This window comes from Vanellus vanellus (genome assembly GCF_965231255.1).
Source record: "Vanellus vanellus genome assembly, chromosome: 2".
NCBI lineage: Eukaryota > Metazoa > Chordata > Aves > Charadriiformes > Charadriidae > Vanellus > Vanellus vanellus.
In genome coordinates, this window is record NC_138906.1 from 8,329,923 (window position 1) to 8,347,241 (window position 17,319).

Sequence of the window (17,319 nt, forward strand, 5' to 3'; positions counted from 1 at the left end):
AAATAGTATTTACAAAGCAGAAAAGCACAGATAGTGACACTAATATTATAGAGAAAGCAAGCACTCTATCTGAATATGGGACCTATCTAGAACACTGGGTTGCACTAATAAAAGAAACACTTGTTGGCTTCACGAATTAGTTCTACAAATGCAAGCAAGGACAACATTTAGCTGTTAGTTTGTAATACTGCCTGGATTCTGTAGTAAAGATCCAGTCTTCACCATGTTGTACAAATATATAGCTAGAGACCAATCTGGCTCTAAAACGGTTAAAAACTCAGTAGCTAAAAAGACAGGAGAGAATAGTAGGAGAAATCAAAAGGCTAGAGTCTTCTAATTGAGGTGATATCAGCCAACCTTTAGAAGCAGCTGCCTCCATCTGGCTTTATAGGAAACAGGCTCTGAACTAAACATATTCCACATCTCACCTTAATGATACCTCAATATTTTCTAGATTAAATAGCATGAACAAATCCAGATGGACGAAATAATTTAGTCTAATCACACATAGCAAGCAAAAGAACAAGGCCCATAACTAAAATCCAACTCATCGTTAGGTGCTCAATCTACCGAGTAGTACAGTGTCAGATGGCATTAAAATGGCTTTGCTATGAGGAGACCAGAGTAGGACTCTTCAGGCCTGGGAAAGACAACAACTGATGGGGCAATGAGACACATATCTAGAAGATCTTTCCTCATTACAAATTAATGCAAAATTATATTTTCTTTTAATCACCTTTCATAATGTAGAACACAAGGGTAGCTTATGAAACTCTCAGATACCCAGTTTAAAATGAAAAGGAATTATTTCTTCATGCAACAATAGTGTATCACTGAAATCACTAATATAGGATTTTCCAGTGCATAATCAGATACATAAAAATATCAGACACATTTGTGAAACACGGAACACTAGTGAATATTAAAACTGATGATCCAGAAGACACCTCTGGATCAGGACTACATCTGGAGGAAAGTGTATCAGAAAGAGGACTGCTCTAAACCTACCTCATTTCTTACAGTTCTTTCTGTCTTTGTCACGGTTTAGGCCAAATCAGTTACTGGGGACGTGGGGGACCCCAGATGGGACCGACAGATGCTCCCCTCTACCCCTCTTCAAAGAGAGAGGCAGAGGAGGAAAAAGAGACTTAGGAGTTTAGAAGGAACTAAACTACTTTAATGAAATATTAATAATAAAATAAAAGGAAATAATGAAATATATACAAAACTGTATCAAGCTCCCAGGATGACAATCACGACACCGCTGGCACTGGGGCAGTCCCAGGCTGGACTCAGTGACGGACGGGAACTGGATTCCGGATCTGCATTCAGGATCGGGATCACAGGCAGACGAACAGACAGAGTCCTTCTCAGACGTCGGCCATTGATGAAAATAGGGCTGACCCTTTGATCCCTCAGCTTTTATACTGAGCATGAGGCAGATGGGATGGAATACCCGGTTGGTCAGTTTTGGGTCACCTGTCCTGTCCGCTCCTCCCTGCAGGTGGGACCCCACTATGCTTTTCCGCCTTCAGCTCTCAAACAGGGCAAGTAACAAAGTTAGCTGCCCTTGGTTGTTATAGCAGTAAGTATAAGCAGGAGCCTCTCTGCATACCATGCCTGGGCATCAGCTATAAACATTGGTCTTATCACCCTGAGAGCGAACACTGTCTGCACAATATGCAGTTAATTTCAGTAGTTAGAAGAGGCCCAGCTAAGAAGCAAAGTTACTGAACAAAACTGGTCCTGTTTTACCTCAAACCAGGACAGTCTTCTACTGGTCAAAGCTGAACAGAGCTCTGACACAATACAGACGTCCTTATAATCCTCACTATTTATCTCCCACAATAGCCTGCAATTCATTGTTTCAATTTCTTCGTAGATCATGGGCTCTGCTGAAATTTTAAGTATGTAGGAGTAAATATTTTCAGTTGAATTAATAAAGCCAGCATGACAAACACAAAAACCCTTTTCCTTTGTAGCACAACTCTGGAAAGAACTGTGTGTTGATGAGTTGCATTATTTTTATTGCATTAAGCATGAACAAAAATTTAAAAACAAGTTTCTGCACTTACCTTCATCTCTGCCAGGCAACTGCTCAGAAACAGATCCAGAAGAATCTTTCCTGGAGAGAGATCTTTTAGTCTTCCCCTGCCCCGTACGACTTCTCTGACGTACCATAAATCCACCAATACCTAACAAGCAAGCAAAAATCCAATATATTGATTAAAACTATGTTTCATAGTAAGAATGAGAGTCAAGATTATTCGGCAGATAAAGGAGATTACAGCACCTGTAGGGGTCTAAGACTGAATTTGAGATACCCGCGTTGTTTTTATTCAGAGTTTTATGAAACATTTCTGAATTTTAATGTCTCAGTGGGTATATATGTAATTATCTAACAGATAAGTATTTTCAGAACTGTAAAACATCCACAAGAAGTTCAAATTACCAAACCTGGCAACTTTCAGATGTTGGTTTCCCCCTCCCATGGCAAGCTGATGAATTGGTAGAATTAGAAGTCAATCTACCAAATGAAACCTATTAAAGAACCTTAAAGGACCATAAAAAACTCTACAAATTGCTCTAGAGAGCCCACCACTCCAAAGGACGGTACTAGAGAAGGATGTATCACAAAATAAAAAGAAAATTAATCAATGCCATACTGCCTGAAACTCCAGAATCCTTCACTGGAAACTGACTGCAGTGTTCCCTGATCCTTTACAGTTGGTGTGTATGTATGTACATGCATCAGATTCAGGTTTGTTTCATTTTTCAGGGAAACCATTGGCTGCAGAAAACTAACAGATGGCTACTCAATTCATGATGCAAAACCACTCCGAGCAAATGAAATTCTCTTCTCTTGAGGACCCAGCAGTAGAAATAAATGGCTTATTGAGGTACATTACTTGTAGAGAAAAAGGAAATCTCTGTTAAGTGGTGTGGGTTTGTACCACCATCTCTACGGGGTGGGCCCATGATGGAAGGAAATATAGACACAGGCATGACCTGCTGAGACAGGGCTTTTGCTCAGCAGTGTGGGAAATGACGTAGGGAGGGTAAAAGGTGGTAGAGATCTGTTTAGCTACTGAGAGAGAAGCAAGAGAAACTGGACCACGTTGTAACTCCTGCTTCCTTTCCTTCCTTCACTGTATTCCTTGCCTTCACCTCCTCAGTCGTTTCATTGCCTCTCTTCTCCTCCCCTACTATCTTCATAATCAGAGGACGTGGCCCCTCACAGCAAGCAGGATGGGTGTGACTGGCAAAAACAGTATTTGTGACTGCAAAGACTGTAATCAACTTCTTACCCACAGTAGTGGGAGGCTGCATAATGAAACACAAAACCAACACGTAACAGATTCTGAGACATACCAAGGTATGGGATACAGGGGCTCTTCAAAAAGCCAGGTGGTGTCTAAGCATAGCTTATTATCTTGGGTTCAGTTTTAGCCCTAATGAATCAGAGCTCCTTCCTACAGCCACTTAGGTGTCTCTAGCTTTTTCTGCCTGGAGACAGCTCAAGTGTTTCTGCATCCAGGACGCACACCTAATCCACAGTTAAGATAATTAAGAGGCAACTGCACTAATAAATTAAACTAAATGAATTCATCCAATACCTGAATTCACTAAAATTCACTGTCAGAAGTCATCTGCAAATATTTAGTAAATTACTCTTATCAAGTATTTCAGAAAATAAGTAAAACATGCAAAAAGTTTTCTCAACTTCCGATATTGCCAGATATATATACATACAAACACACACAAAAACTGGCCTTTATCAATTATATAAATACAGTATATTTTCCTATCAAGTTAAGAATCAATGCAAAGTATAGATTTGAACTGCTAACCAACAACTGACAGCACACTAAGAACAGGCATACTGCTGAGCAGCAACCTTTGCAAACGTATTTTGAGAAGAGGACTAAAAATTATTTTAAACAAAACAGGAGAAAAAAAAACTAAAATCAACAATTAGCAGTTCAGAACTTCATACTATTTTCTAATTATTTTTTTCAATTATACAGAAGAAAAGTGTTAAAACAAACAAGGGATAAACAATCCTATAAATTATGTATCCTACCAGGTCTATATGGTTTTCGCTTCCTTTTTTTAATCCCATCAGCTCCTTCTGCCACTTTGGAATCATCATCCACAGCTTCCCGTTCTGGGCTGGAATCTGATTTTCCATCACAATCCATAAGATCACCTTCTGCAGAAAAGAAGCAATAGTAACTTTTCCCTGGAAAAGGGAAAGAAGGTATTTTTTCCCAGAATTTCTCCATCTGACCAATTTCTGAGAAAATGACTGAGAATAAGATTTTTCAAAGAGGTGATAGATACCCACACTCCCCAAACACTTTTGGGAAACCTGCCCCTATCTGTATACAAAGACCCAGTATATACATACATTTCCAGTGAGATGATGTCTACACAAAACCAGAGAATAAATGCTACAGTTACTGTATGTGAAACTGAGAAAATGTTTTGGCATCCCTTTCAGAAGCCTGTGTTATAGCATTTTCTAAGTGTCTGAGTAATTTCTAGCCATACATCAAGGAATACGCATACAACCTACTGGGAAGATATAACTCTGCTTTGTTTAGCGTCCCTCTAAGTTTTGTTTGATAGGGTTTGTTTTTATTGAGAAGACAGACTAAAAAACTGCAGTCTGCACTTGGAAGGTAATGTATAATGTCTCTTAGTTTTAGAAGGTTTTTGACTTGAAGCTGTGGGACTGACTGAAAGCAGAGGAGTTTGACTTACATAATAGAAAATTCAGCCCAAAGGAATTACTCAGCCTTGAAGATGAAGACTGTAATTTTATGTTAGAGTTTATATTCTGTGGGAAAGCAGGGTAGAAACAATTGTAAAGTATGATGGCATTAAAAAGCCTTTGGTGTTCAAGAGAGAGTTAATTCTGCTTCTGATATTCCCAAAATGTCCATACTATAATGACCTTACATCTTCATTTTATTGTAAAGCTTTTGAAACATGTTAAATATATCCTCTTCCCTTCCCTGCTTTGGATTTAGGTATATAATTCTATATGGTCTAATACCACATGCAGTTGTAAGAGGGAGAAATACTGTTCTAACAGACAGAGCTGGACTCTCTTGTACCACTTCTGGTGTGGTAGAACTACAACCATTGCCCTTCCACAGGCTGGGTCACAGGCCAGACTTTCCTACCAAGGAAGACTTTTGCGAGTTCTACCAACAAAGCTGATGGCTTGGCAAAGGCAGTCCCCACTGACTACCACAGCCAATTCCCTCCCTCCCTTAAGAGCATGGGTAAACCCTCTTTGCAATGCGTCCACTTCTGGCAGAAGATAAACCTGCTTGAGTGCTAATGAGTTTGCTACAGAAAGCAGCGTGCCAAATGCTGAACCCGACAGTGGTCCTTCCCATTTACTTATGAGGCACAGCTCTACAAATAGTAGCAGAAGAGCCACATTAAGTCTACCAAAGCTGAAACTCCAAAAGCAAGCTGAACTTCCAAGTGGACTTTCTAACATGGAACACCTGATGAAGTGCCACAACCTGATAAAAACCTACAGATGAAATGGTAACAAAATTACCACAAGCTCAGTTTTCTCAGATACAGCCTCTTTTTTCCACCTGGAACTTTAGAGTGAAAGTAAGGGTTACTCCTGTTTGCCTGGAATTACTACACTATGTTGCTCCACTCAAAGCTGCGGCACAGCTTTATTCATCCTGGTGCTCACACAAAATTTTCAGACGTTAAGAGAACAAGCACTGATCCACTCTACAGAGCACATGTAGAGCTTCCAGGAAATCCAGCCAATCTACCATGTACATGCTGTGCTGTTACTGTCACATATATCAGCGTGCTCTAACTCTCAAAAAGGAAACGAAAGGTGATCAGAACCGAAATTAAAGTCTGGGGAAGCTTTGGCTCTCCCTTTCATACTCTGCTATTACATTTATATACCTTGTTATCTAGTTGAAAAGGTACACCTATAAAGGCCAAGCAGCATATAATGAAGTTAGACAAAGTTATACAGAAAACAGGCAAAGTTTGTAAAAGCAAAGATGATTAAACACTGAAAAAGAACAAGGGAAGTGCTTAATTCTCTGTCTTGATGCCTTCAAACCAAAATGTAAAGCTTTTCTGCTTTCAACAATCCACCTGATGGACTATATGAAAGTGTAAGATGAAATTTAAGAGTCAGTGTAACACTAGGATAACGTACCAAACCCTGTGAATACTGAAGAAAAGAAAAACAACTAGTTAACTAGTTTTAAAGGTTATAATCAAATAAAGGGAACCTGTTATAAAAAAAATACACTTCTAGTCAATAGCAGAGGGTAAGAACACGCTAATCAAACAACAGGAACACTACTTGTAGCAACAAGTTAACAGGGAAACTGCACTCACGATTAAACTACCCAGTTATCTCAAGTACACTCTGTATCTAAAAAAAGCCTTTTATGACATTTAATCTGATTAACAACGAGGCAACGTTGCATAAACAGAAAGCGCTTTAGACTGTGGTGAGGTGGGGTGCCTATGTTCCTCTCCTAACAGACACCTGCATGACTAATGTAATAACTTTCACACCCGCCATTTAAGTAAGCCTTTCCCCAGGCCACGGATTAACACCTATTCTGCCAACACACTTCTCAGGATGTACAGCCAGACCCCGGCAAAGAAAACAGGACAATGGCATTGCACCATGCTGGCTGCTGTTTCTAGTGTTGAAGAGCCTGAATTTGAAAAGTAGGGCTGGCCGCTCCTACATACTTTTCTCACTCTCATCCCCAACCTTCAGACTCCTCTGGCCGGGGCTGCTGTGCTTGCTCAGCTGTGAGGGAACCAGATGAGAGAAGTACTGCTGGCCCTGGGACTCGTGAACCTTTGCTCCACGTCTAGACCTGCGGCGGAAGGAGCTCTCCCCAAGGGCTTCTACCACCGACTGAAATGTCAACCCCATACACAGGGATGTGTTTGGGTAGGCAAGTGTTAGCCCAGCTCCCTTCAAGTCTCATCAGCCTTGGAGGCCACAAGAACAGTGTTATATCTTCCTCTCCCTCCCTACTACACAGATACCCCATCCCGGAACCTGCAACCCTTCAGGTAGGGCTCTTCATACAGCGTCATCTATTTGAACTACAGCCACACCCAGAATTCACTTCCAAACTCAAATTTTGTCTTAAATTCTACTTTGGCGATGAGAACAAACAAAATGTTCATTTCATCTGTGGAAATACAAGGAAATTTTTTTTTTTCCTCAGACTCTCAGGTGAGCCCACTTCATTTCTTTCAGAAAAAAGAAATACTCTCAAAGAGCTTTCTACTCCACTTTCCCCCTTCATTTAAATACCAGCTTTACAGTGATCTAAACGTTGCTTCGCCAAGCCAACATTACCACTTTCAAACAGCATTTGCACTAAATTTGAGAGCCTCAAAATACACCTGTACTCAGTGAGTGCACAGTATTTCCCACAGGGAACCCAAGGATTAGACAAAAAGACAACTCATATATCCAGTGTTGCCAGCCTTAGAAAGGTGAGTTTCCTATAGCACGGATGACCCACGAATAGAACAACAACAAGAAAAATCCCTGAAATGGACCACAATGAGCCGTGACTACTGTCTGAGTAATTTCCATACGGCATTCTGTACAGAACATACGAGTATCAGTATAATAGAAACTCCCAGGGACATCTGCAATATACACATGTACTGCAACACTCTAGTACAGAAGACATGCCAAAAGTAGACTGTACCTCTACTGTCATCCATCTCCCCATCTCTTGAGTGTTCTGACTGGGCATCTGGGGGTGTCTGAAGCACAGCCACACTGTTCTGATTTATAATTTTCAGTTTAAGCTTTGGTTTCGTTCGTTTTCTTCTCGGCACTGTAACAGTTAGGCTCTGTAACTGAGACATGCCGGATTCTGTCAAGCAGACTCCATCCTGGGTGTATGTCTTCGGTGGGTCTATAAAAGTTAAATGAATTATAACAGCAATATAAAACTCTTTCATTTACAAGTCTTTGATTTTCAGGAATAGCACTTTAAAGAGTTAATAATCCACAGGTAGGGAGCTGATTCTTGAGTGGGGAAATTGGTATAAATAAAAAAAATGTATTGGTATAAATAATAAATATCTGATACTGTCTTACACATTACAGTTACAGCTTTATAATTTAGAGTCTGATGTGAAATCCAGCAACAATCTATTATATTGCTACAAAACAACTTACATCAAGGACTCATTAGACAGAACGATTTGATTATGGAAACTGGCGCCTTGCAGGGTACTTCTGTATCCCTGGCACTCACAGAAAACTGTGCAAGTCTTAATTTGGGTCCCTGTTGCTTATTGGCCAAGGCCCTCATCCAGCCCTCAGCACTGTACCTTCATCTTACTAATCACTTTAAGCTCCCAGAACTCTTAGTAACTCAGGCAAATTATTAGCCCTATTTTATAGGCAGACAAACCCCCAGTTATATCAAGTGAGCTGTTCAAGATCAAATTGGGAACCATGGGTAGAACCCAAGTCTCCCAAGACCTGCAAGACTGCTTCCTCCTCAAGCTGTTACATGACCATTGAGTCTACCAACACACTCTAACATTCCTTAATTCACCATGTCAAAAGGCGCTGTCACCTGTGCTGGGGCCCTGCAAGTAGAGGTTTGGGAACTTTCAGGGAATTACCAAATAATGGAGAGGCTACAGTGATCATTCTGCTCTTTGAAGCCAATTAAATAATGATTTGGTAACACGGTTTTTGAAAACATAAACATCTTAACTTTTGTTGCCTTTAACCAAAAATATTTTCTGAAGTAACATCTCACACCTGAAAACACAGCTGGTTCTGAACACAATTCTTCCCAGATGACTGTTTTCTTATGTTGAACTAAAAAAGTGTTTGCTTTAAAAAAATCACACACTCTTTTTTCAGATCGAAGATTTGAAGGGAGAACCTTCTCAGAACTACATTTGGTGGTATCAAATGGAAAAAACTTCTGACATGATGGAAGCTGTCCTAACACGATGGAAGCTGTTAGATACTATCATTATAAAAAGTGACTTGTGAGTAGGCTTCTCAAGATTATAAATTCCTAGCACAAACCAGACAAATACAGAAAAGTTGTGTCCTACAGCTCAAGCCTGTAAACATTTGGGTACATGCTTGACTCAGCCCCACTGTGTTATCACCACTAATATTAAGGCAAGCAAATAAGTCTGCAGGATCAAAGCATAATTTAAAGTAATTATTGTAGCGCAGGTATGGCAGGCAAAAGAGAAGAAAGACGAGAGAATGAGAAATAAAAATGAAAAGCATGCTGTGGTAACTGAAGGATAGTTAATGCTGTGTGTTATAAAATCACAGAAAAAGGAATTTTTGTGTCATGAAAAATATACCCTTAAAATATGCTAAATGATCAAAGATTAAGCGTTTACATTCTTTACCTAGTTCTTTTGATTTTGAAATAATCTGAGCTCCAACTGATGAATCACAACAGTCCAAAGAAGGCACTGAAAAATATAAGGAAAATCATTTCAACTTTTAAAAATGGTGACTTGACTTAAACTGAAACTATCAATTAATTTTCCTTCAAACAGTTCTGTTAAACTCCCTATTTTATTCTGTTGGCAACATTCACGAGCACCTTTAAAATAAGGTGCTTTTCAGTGCCACAGATGTGACTACAAAACGAGCCTGATACAAACTGAAACTCTCCAACTTCCTAGAGCCAAGAATGGCATTGGAACAGCACTGAACTCACTGTTAAACGATCTCCTTCTACCGGATCAAGGGCAAATTAATACACTGGGTCTACTGGATCAGAAAGTAAGCTCTTCTCTAGTCATGGCATCCAGGTTTTGCTGCCTTAAGCGTGAAAATTGGGAGGGCTTTGTGAATTGGGTATCAACCACTGTTGTACTTCCCCACGGAGGGGCAGGCACACTCCGACAGCTTGGCACACAAGATTCCAGCTGTGTCTATGCTGTCAGGTCTCTTATAAATGCATACAAGAAACAAAATAAGGCTGATATATCTGAGAATAGATGAGACATGACTTGGTGAAGTTAGATAGGGTAATTCTTATGCAAGATAAGAATATTGATAAATGGAACAGCAGAAACTCAATTGAAAAACTACTATTTGGGAGTTTCAGGGGAGCACTGGAACAGTGTCTGAACAAATAATGATCAAAATGTCCTACAACACTACTCGTGTTGTGGGTAGAAGTGCTCTTCCCATCTGCCTTAATTACAATAACCCTAATCACACTTCACTAACTTGTGATGTGCAGACTAGACTTTTAATATTAGTAGTGACTTTACAGAGATTATGTAGACAAAGTAAAATGAAAATTAGAAGCTTTCATCTCACGAACACTGAGAATTAGAATCAGAAGACCTGTTAGTTTGGCACGGTTAGCATTACCATATAGTAAGTTCATCCACACTTTTTTCTTTTTTTGCTAGAAATCTTATCCACGCTGAATTTAAGACTCAGACAAACATCTGGAGTATTTACTTTGCATCTGCCACACAAGATGAGACCACTGAGGCAAAGCACATGTGGAAGGTTCACTGTTTCTCAGACATGTGAGACTACTGCACACACGCTGCTGCTGACCATCTCACACACAATATGGGAGTCAGGAGAGAGAATAGGAAAAGCATAGAAGCTTCCAACTAACACTTAAATTTTTTGCTAAATGTAATAACGAATGTGAAATCTAGAGTATGCTTTATAAGCATATAAAAAAATTAAGGAAAGTGAAAGTCTGTCGTCAAAAACTAAAGTCCTTTAAAAGTTTTACGTCAGGTGTAGCTAAAGTATACGATATAGCCTACAGAAAACCAATATTCCATGCGAGTAGTAAATGAAAGCAGCCTATGAGAATTACTGAAAAACTGACGCACAGGCGTAGAAGGAAAAGACATGGAAGAAAACAAATTGAAAATGACATTTTGAGACACTGAACTGGAGGGAAACAAAAAAATATGTGACGAACTGCAGGATGGAAGATACTCAAAAGCACTGAATTGATAGAACAGAAGAAAGGCAGATTGTTAGAAATACTCAAAGTGGAAGAAGACGTCATCTGTTCATTTAATTGGTCATAATTCACAAGATGTTTTGAGACAAAGATAGCAATTTTTGAATTGGAATCTAAGGTAAACAAAAAATTCAGCTGTGAATGGGAATTGGAAATGCTTATTTAAAAGCCACACAACAGGGAACATTCTTCTGATCCAGGTCAGATTGTGAACAATTTTAGCTTTGAAAACTGAATAGAGTTGAAATAGTCAAATAAACAAGCCAACAGTGACAGAGGTGAGGCCTTCACAGATCAACTCACAAAAGCTGCACAAACAAACAATTTTAAAGACAGTATGAAACATACTTCCAGAAAAGGAGCTAATTAGAGTGCAGATTAAGGATTAAAATCAATATACATAACAGAGCAACACTGCACTGTCAGAGAAAGACTGTTCAAGGGAAAAAAAATTAAAAATTGAACAAAAAAGTGCTTTCTGAGGCACTTAGCTAAAGTTTAACCAAAATTATCATGCTTATTTTAAAAAGTGTTTAAACATGCTGAATATTGTACAGCATTTAGTAGCTTCAGCTGAAAACAAGTAATTGCACAGAATACAATACAATGAGAAGAATCAGTTCCAAGAAGAAAGGGGTCTGCCATTTGTAAGGCTGTAACAGAAAAGAACAATTCTAGGAAGAAATTAAATCAGTGTAATGGACAAAGTGAAACAGTTGATGTAGAAACACACTACCAGTGCGCTATAGGATGCCTGCATAACTGTATGCATGACACAGTGATTTCTTTGTAAATACAGTAACTTACAAGAACATAAGAGCTGACATAATAAACGTGCCAAATAATAAAAAATCCCAAAGTTATTTTTTTAACATAAAGTATTATGTTACTTTTGTATCCTGTATTTGTGAAGTACATTGAATTAAATTTCAGAATGAAGAAAAACTTAATTCAGTTTCATTGAAAATTGTACAACAGCGGCCCCCAGCCATAATATGCACATCCCTGGCAGTATTGAGCATCTCTGAATTAGAAAGGGATACAAACTTCTCCCCGCCTCTGTGGGCATGCATACTTAAGCCACCGGAGAAATACATGTCACCAGATCACTTGTAACTAGCTACAGAAAACCAGGCAGAGCTGGTGCCTTGGCCTCCTGCAGAGAAAGAAAAACAGCACTAAGGGAGGAGGAAGCTGGAGTACTTGGATGGAGAGAGGATGGGAGAAAGTGAGGAAGGGATGAAATTTGCAGATGAGGCATATGACATACAACGGCAAACTACAGAAGGCAGAAGTAATGGGTAGATGGCTGAGAATTGCTCGTCTAGGAATGAATGTAGATGAGATGCACACACCTCCCCTGAATGTGCAGGAATTACAGCACAGAGGAAATGCTGCTGCTACCTAGAGCAGCTGCTTGTACCCAGTCATGATAACATTCAAGCAATCTAAATACGAAAAAAAAATTCTACAAGGCACAGGAATACGCTGGGGGACATGTTATAACTCGAGGCCACACTAAAGGGAACCTGATGAAACACTGATCAGAGATGATTATTTCAAAAGAATCCAGTAATGAAGGTTTATGGTATACTACTTCGGAGCAAATCTTAACCACATTCTGGCTTTTGATATTTATGTATGTTCAAGAAAGAAAAAAAACTATTTATCTTTTATTTCTGTTTCCTGAAGAAGATGACTTTGTAAGACTATCAGATATGGTAAGATGAGATAGGGAAGAGCTCTTACAGATTCAAAAGTTTCCATTTTCTGAAGCAAGAACAATGGAAGCTTCTTCCCAATACCTACATTAGTAAACCTACAAGGTAGTGGTAATTTACTAGGTTGAACAGCTCTTACTTCTTCTATAAAGATAGTAGTTAAAAAGCTTGTAATAATACTGGCAACACACCTGTGATACATCAAATGGAAAGAGCAAGAACCATCCCAGTAAGAAGCCCACAATATGGCACATTTTAAGAAACTTTCTACTGTTAACTAACATTTGTTTCTCTAAGTTTATCAAATATTAATTGTTCTCACTTTGAAACACAAAAATTATAGAAAATTTTCAAAGGAATTGTAGAAGAATTGATGAAAAACTGAAACATTTCATATAAAAGTACATGCAAGTATTTCTACGAACATGCATCAAATGACTTATTCAGACATGCAACTGTGCAAACATACGCGTGTTAAAGAGGTATTATACATACTGAGTCAAAACATGAAAGAATAAGCAGAGAAACTTGTCTTAGAAAAAAAAGGTGAAAAAAAAACCTGCAAAGAAAGCTTGGGAACACCCTGACAGGTCTTGCAGGACTGGTTCCTATTCCTCCAAGACAAATCTAAGCAACACAACTTCATGAGGGTGTGCAGGAAGGACTAACTCAGGGGCCAGCTTACACCTGGAAGTGAACTGTCTGTGATACCATCTTGTGAAGTTGTTCCGTCTCACATATTATGGGATTTAATTATCTCTAAAAAGTAGCTCTGCCAGCTCCAAAGAGAAAGGAAGAGGGAGTACTTCTTATTTGGACCTTGGTGTTTTACATACCCAAAGCTTATTATGAAAATAAACAAAAATGTGTTATATCTGTAAATTTCTTGGTTTTCCCGCTTAAAAAAAACTCTTTCTTTTTGAATTTGTGAAAGCAGATCTTTAGACTTGTAGAAATACATAAGCATAAGTCATTCTTCTAACAGTGATAAAAGTGGGATACAACCATGTGTGGTTGAAAAGGGAGTATATAAACCTCCAAGGTCATGTCAGTAAGTTACAATTACTGCCACACTGTTATAAGGACATGTGCCAGCGTAAAGGGACATTAGATGCTCCACTGAACTTTTCTGGGCAGACTTCTTGAACATATGTCTCATGATATCTTCAATCTTGATCACGAAAGCCAATTTTACCGAACATCTTCTTGTTGGATACAAACATTTCTTGAAACATTTGCTTAGTTCTTGTACCTTCCTCCTGCCATGCTCTCATGATACCCCAGTAAAGGGTTAACGTGAACATTTCAACGTGCTATTATGCTAAAAATGGGCATAGGTGTCAATGCTTTGTTAAAGCAGAAACTCCTGTGAGCTGACATGCAGAGAAAGCAGACCTGAGATACCACCCTTGTAGCAAGACCATAAATCACGTAATAGGCCAACCTAATTGCTGACAGGCCACTCACAATAACATTAACCAGTACCATCCCACCAAACCAGCTGCTGTGGCTGTGCTGAACAGAAAACTGCAGTAACCTCAGTTCCTGAAGTACCACTGCTAGAGAGCTGTGTAATACAGACTAACAAGGAAGGTGGTACATATATTCACTGATAACATGTACAGAGAAGAGCAAAGAACTATATATTTTAACTAACAAGAAAGTGGCGGCACCCGAGCTGGAAAGCATGGTGAATTCTTTTAAAAACCACAACTAGGGAGGGAAGTGCTGGTCTTAAATCCTGGGAGAGCTGAGGGAGTGGCATTAATAAAACATGAGGGAGGAGGGGAAAAATGCTTGGATGGACTGTTCTTACAGGTACTGCTGCTTCAGACAGCCTCAAAGTATTGAAATATAGAAAGCTTTTCTGCTTGGAATTGACTTTCAGATTCTTCTGCAATTCAAAACTTCAGAGAACTGAGCTTTCTTCCTTCCACCTGACAAAGTGAGATGCCTTTTACCCTTTCAATACCAAATGCTTTCAGTTGTTTACCCAAATTATCTTCAATAAATCTAGCCAGAATTCCCCCTGCTAGGTCTTCTCCGGCCTTGCAGCCAATCACTAGAGGGTGCGAAAGAGCTGAGGACACTTCCAGAAGGCCCTTAAAATAAACACGAAAAATCTTGCTTCTCCCATGAGCCCAATCTCCACCAGAGAAAAGAACCGTAACACATTCCCAAACCTATTTATTGCAGTGTGCAATCCTGCTATTGGTTTCAATTGTCTTCTTACCGTTTGTTGGTGGTATGTATGGCCTACAAATGGTACAGTCAAAACCCATATCAGCTATGTTTTCCACTTCCTCCTCTGTGTTTAAGTTCTGACAGATTGCATGCATCCATCTAGAAATTAAGTGGGGGAAAAAATACAATTTAAAGGAAATATGTGGTGTTTTGGGAGACCCAAATATCAGTATATGGTCCAAGTCAATGTGAAATACTTGTTTAGTTTAAATTCTTTTAGGGAGAAATAATTATTCAGGTTCTCCATATATAGCATTCCCCTACAGTGGTATGTGTTAAATACTGTATATCCAGTATAAGTTTACCTATTTCCCTTCACAGGAAGGAAATCTCTACAAAACAACGTCCTGGAAGAAGTATGACTTAATATTATAATTTTCTCCCTATATTGTAATCATTTTAACTACTTACTTGATACCAAGTAGATTTAGCTAGATTTAGCCTCACAACAATAGTCTTGCAAGGTAAATCAGTTTTATTTTTACAGAGGGGGGAATAATAAGGCACAGAGTGATTAATCAGTTTGCCCAGAGTCGTATAGTTAAGTCTGTGGTACAACTAGGAATGAAGTAATAAGAGACTTCTGAGACTCAATCCAGTGCTCTTTACCACAAGACCAATCCCTTCATCTTTACGCTTTTACATTATGGGAAAAAAAATTAAAATAAGCCTTGAACAAGAATAACCTGTAAAATATTAGAAATCCTTACCGATCACATTGTCTACACTGAATTATAAGTTCTTCATCCCTGTAAGTGCGATAGCAGATTGGGCAGGTTGACAAACTTGCACAGGGAGCACACTGTGTGTAATTATTTTGCCATTCACATCTTAAACCTGGAGAAGTTGCTCCACAGTGTCTGCACCAAACACACCTGCAGAACAGACAAAATGATCTATTACTTTCAGTTCACAGGAAGATTATTTTGTGGCTTTAAAACTCTCCTACATAGAACTGGGTGAGTAATTAAGTTTTAGATCACTAGCCACTGGGGGGTTGGGGGGAATTCGTTTCAGGTCAAATATTTTAACTGAATGAAAATGATATTATTTAGATTTTGATACTTTTTAAAGAAAGCTCCTAAGTAAGAATTCCCTTCAGTCTGCAAAAACAGGCAAATGGGTGTTTGTAACAGCTCAACAGGCCAACGGAGTTCCTGCTTCCAATTGCCATTCACTTTGAGATATGGAGACTTAACCACGTGAAAGGTCTAGTCTGTTGGCATTTCACCCAAGCAAAACGAATGGTTTTCAGAGGGTATTATTTTGAGAACATCCATTCATTTTTCCTACTGAATGCTGGAATGAACATTCCAATGAATGTCAATTGGATTTTTTTTTTGGCTAAGAGTTTCAAAAGAAAAATTTTGTCCACCTTTATTTATGGGGTTTGGCAAGAAGAAACAGTATTTAGAGGAGATAAGAGTTTCCCTATTAAATTGATAATCAAATGAAACAATTCAAAAGGATTTTGTTTGCTTTGTTTAATACACCTGACTTAAACACAACTAAAACATTATTACAGTTCAATTGACATTGCAAATATGAAGTGATAAAAAGAAACAAAAGAGGCCAGCAGTCAGTATTTCTGACCCCAGAACCAAACACACCATTTGCACTTCCAGCCTCCCTTCGGAACTGTCTGCAGGGGTGGATCTAAGCAGTACGTGTGGTAGCTGATGTCGCAGTCATCACAGAGAAGCAGTCTTCCCGGATCTGTCGCTTTCCCACAGGCTTCACACACTGTGCACTCCAGGCACCTCCAACCTTTGCTAAGCACCACTTTAGTAATCTGCAAACGGCAAGGTTGAAATTATTTGAAAACTGCTCTATGAATTGCGATTGTTGTATAAATTAAGGTCTGGTGAGTGGAGCACAGGATGCTCTTCTATGCACACGGTCCACACCACAAGTAGCTGTTTATCAATTAGACTTTCTGAAACTTCAATAAATGGGAATGGATTAAACAGAAAGAAACTGTCGTTATTGACATCTGATACTGTTCCAGAATGTAATTTCTTTGGATAAACTAGCATACCAGAGAATATATACTGCACTGGATCTACATGTAGGACAGTTTACTCCTTACAGGAGTAGCTGGTCCTGTAGGGATGAAGGAGAACACACAGCTGCTTTTTTTAAACTTCGTAGCAAAGCCAAGATTCAGGTCACTACAAATCCTGTGTCTTTCCTAAATTACCTGTGATAGCCAGTGCTGGGCTTTTACTCATCTGAAGCAAACAACTAATTTGTTGTAATTAATATATAATGTAAGAGTAGTATACAAACACAAAGTCAAATTA

At 39.0% G+C, this 17,319-nt stretch overlaps 1 protein-coding gene across 1 annotated transcript in view; it reads right to left on the minus strand.

Moving 5' to 3' along the window:
• Window positions 1-17,319, minus strand: part of KMT2C (lysine methyltransferase 2C) — a 201,363-nt gene that overhangs the window by 51,757 nt on the left and 132,287 nt on the right. The window contains exons 17-23 of the mRNA XM_082498871.1: window positions 16,627-16,808; window positions 15,727-15,891; window positions 15,006-15,115; window positions 9,448-9,513; window positions 7,755-7,967; window positions 4,085-4,213; window positions 2,076-2,195 (exon numbers count right to left, since the gene is read on the minus strand). Of these exons, the coding sequence (XP_082354997.1) occupies window positions 2,076-2,195; window positions 4,085-4,213; window positions 7,755-7,967; window positions 9,448-9,513; window positions 15,006-15,115; window positions 15,727-15,891; window positions 16,627-16,808 (985 nt within the window). The remainder of the gene's footprint in view (window positions 1-2,075; window positions 2,196-4,084; window positions 4,214-7,754; window positions 7,968-9,447; window positions 9,514-15,005; window positions 15,116-15,726; window positions 15,892-16,626; window positions 16,809-17,319) is intronic.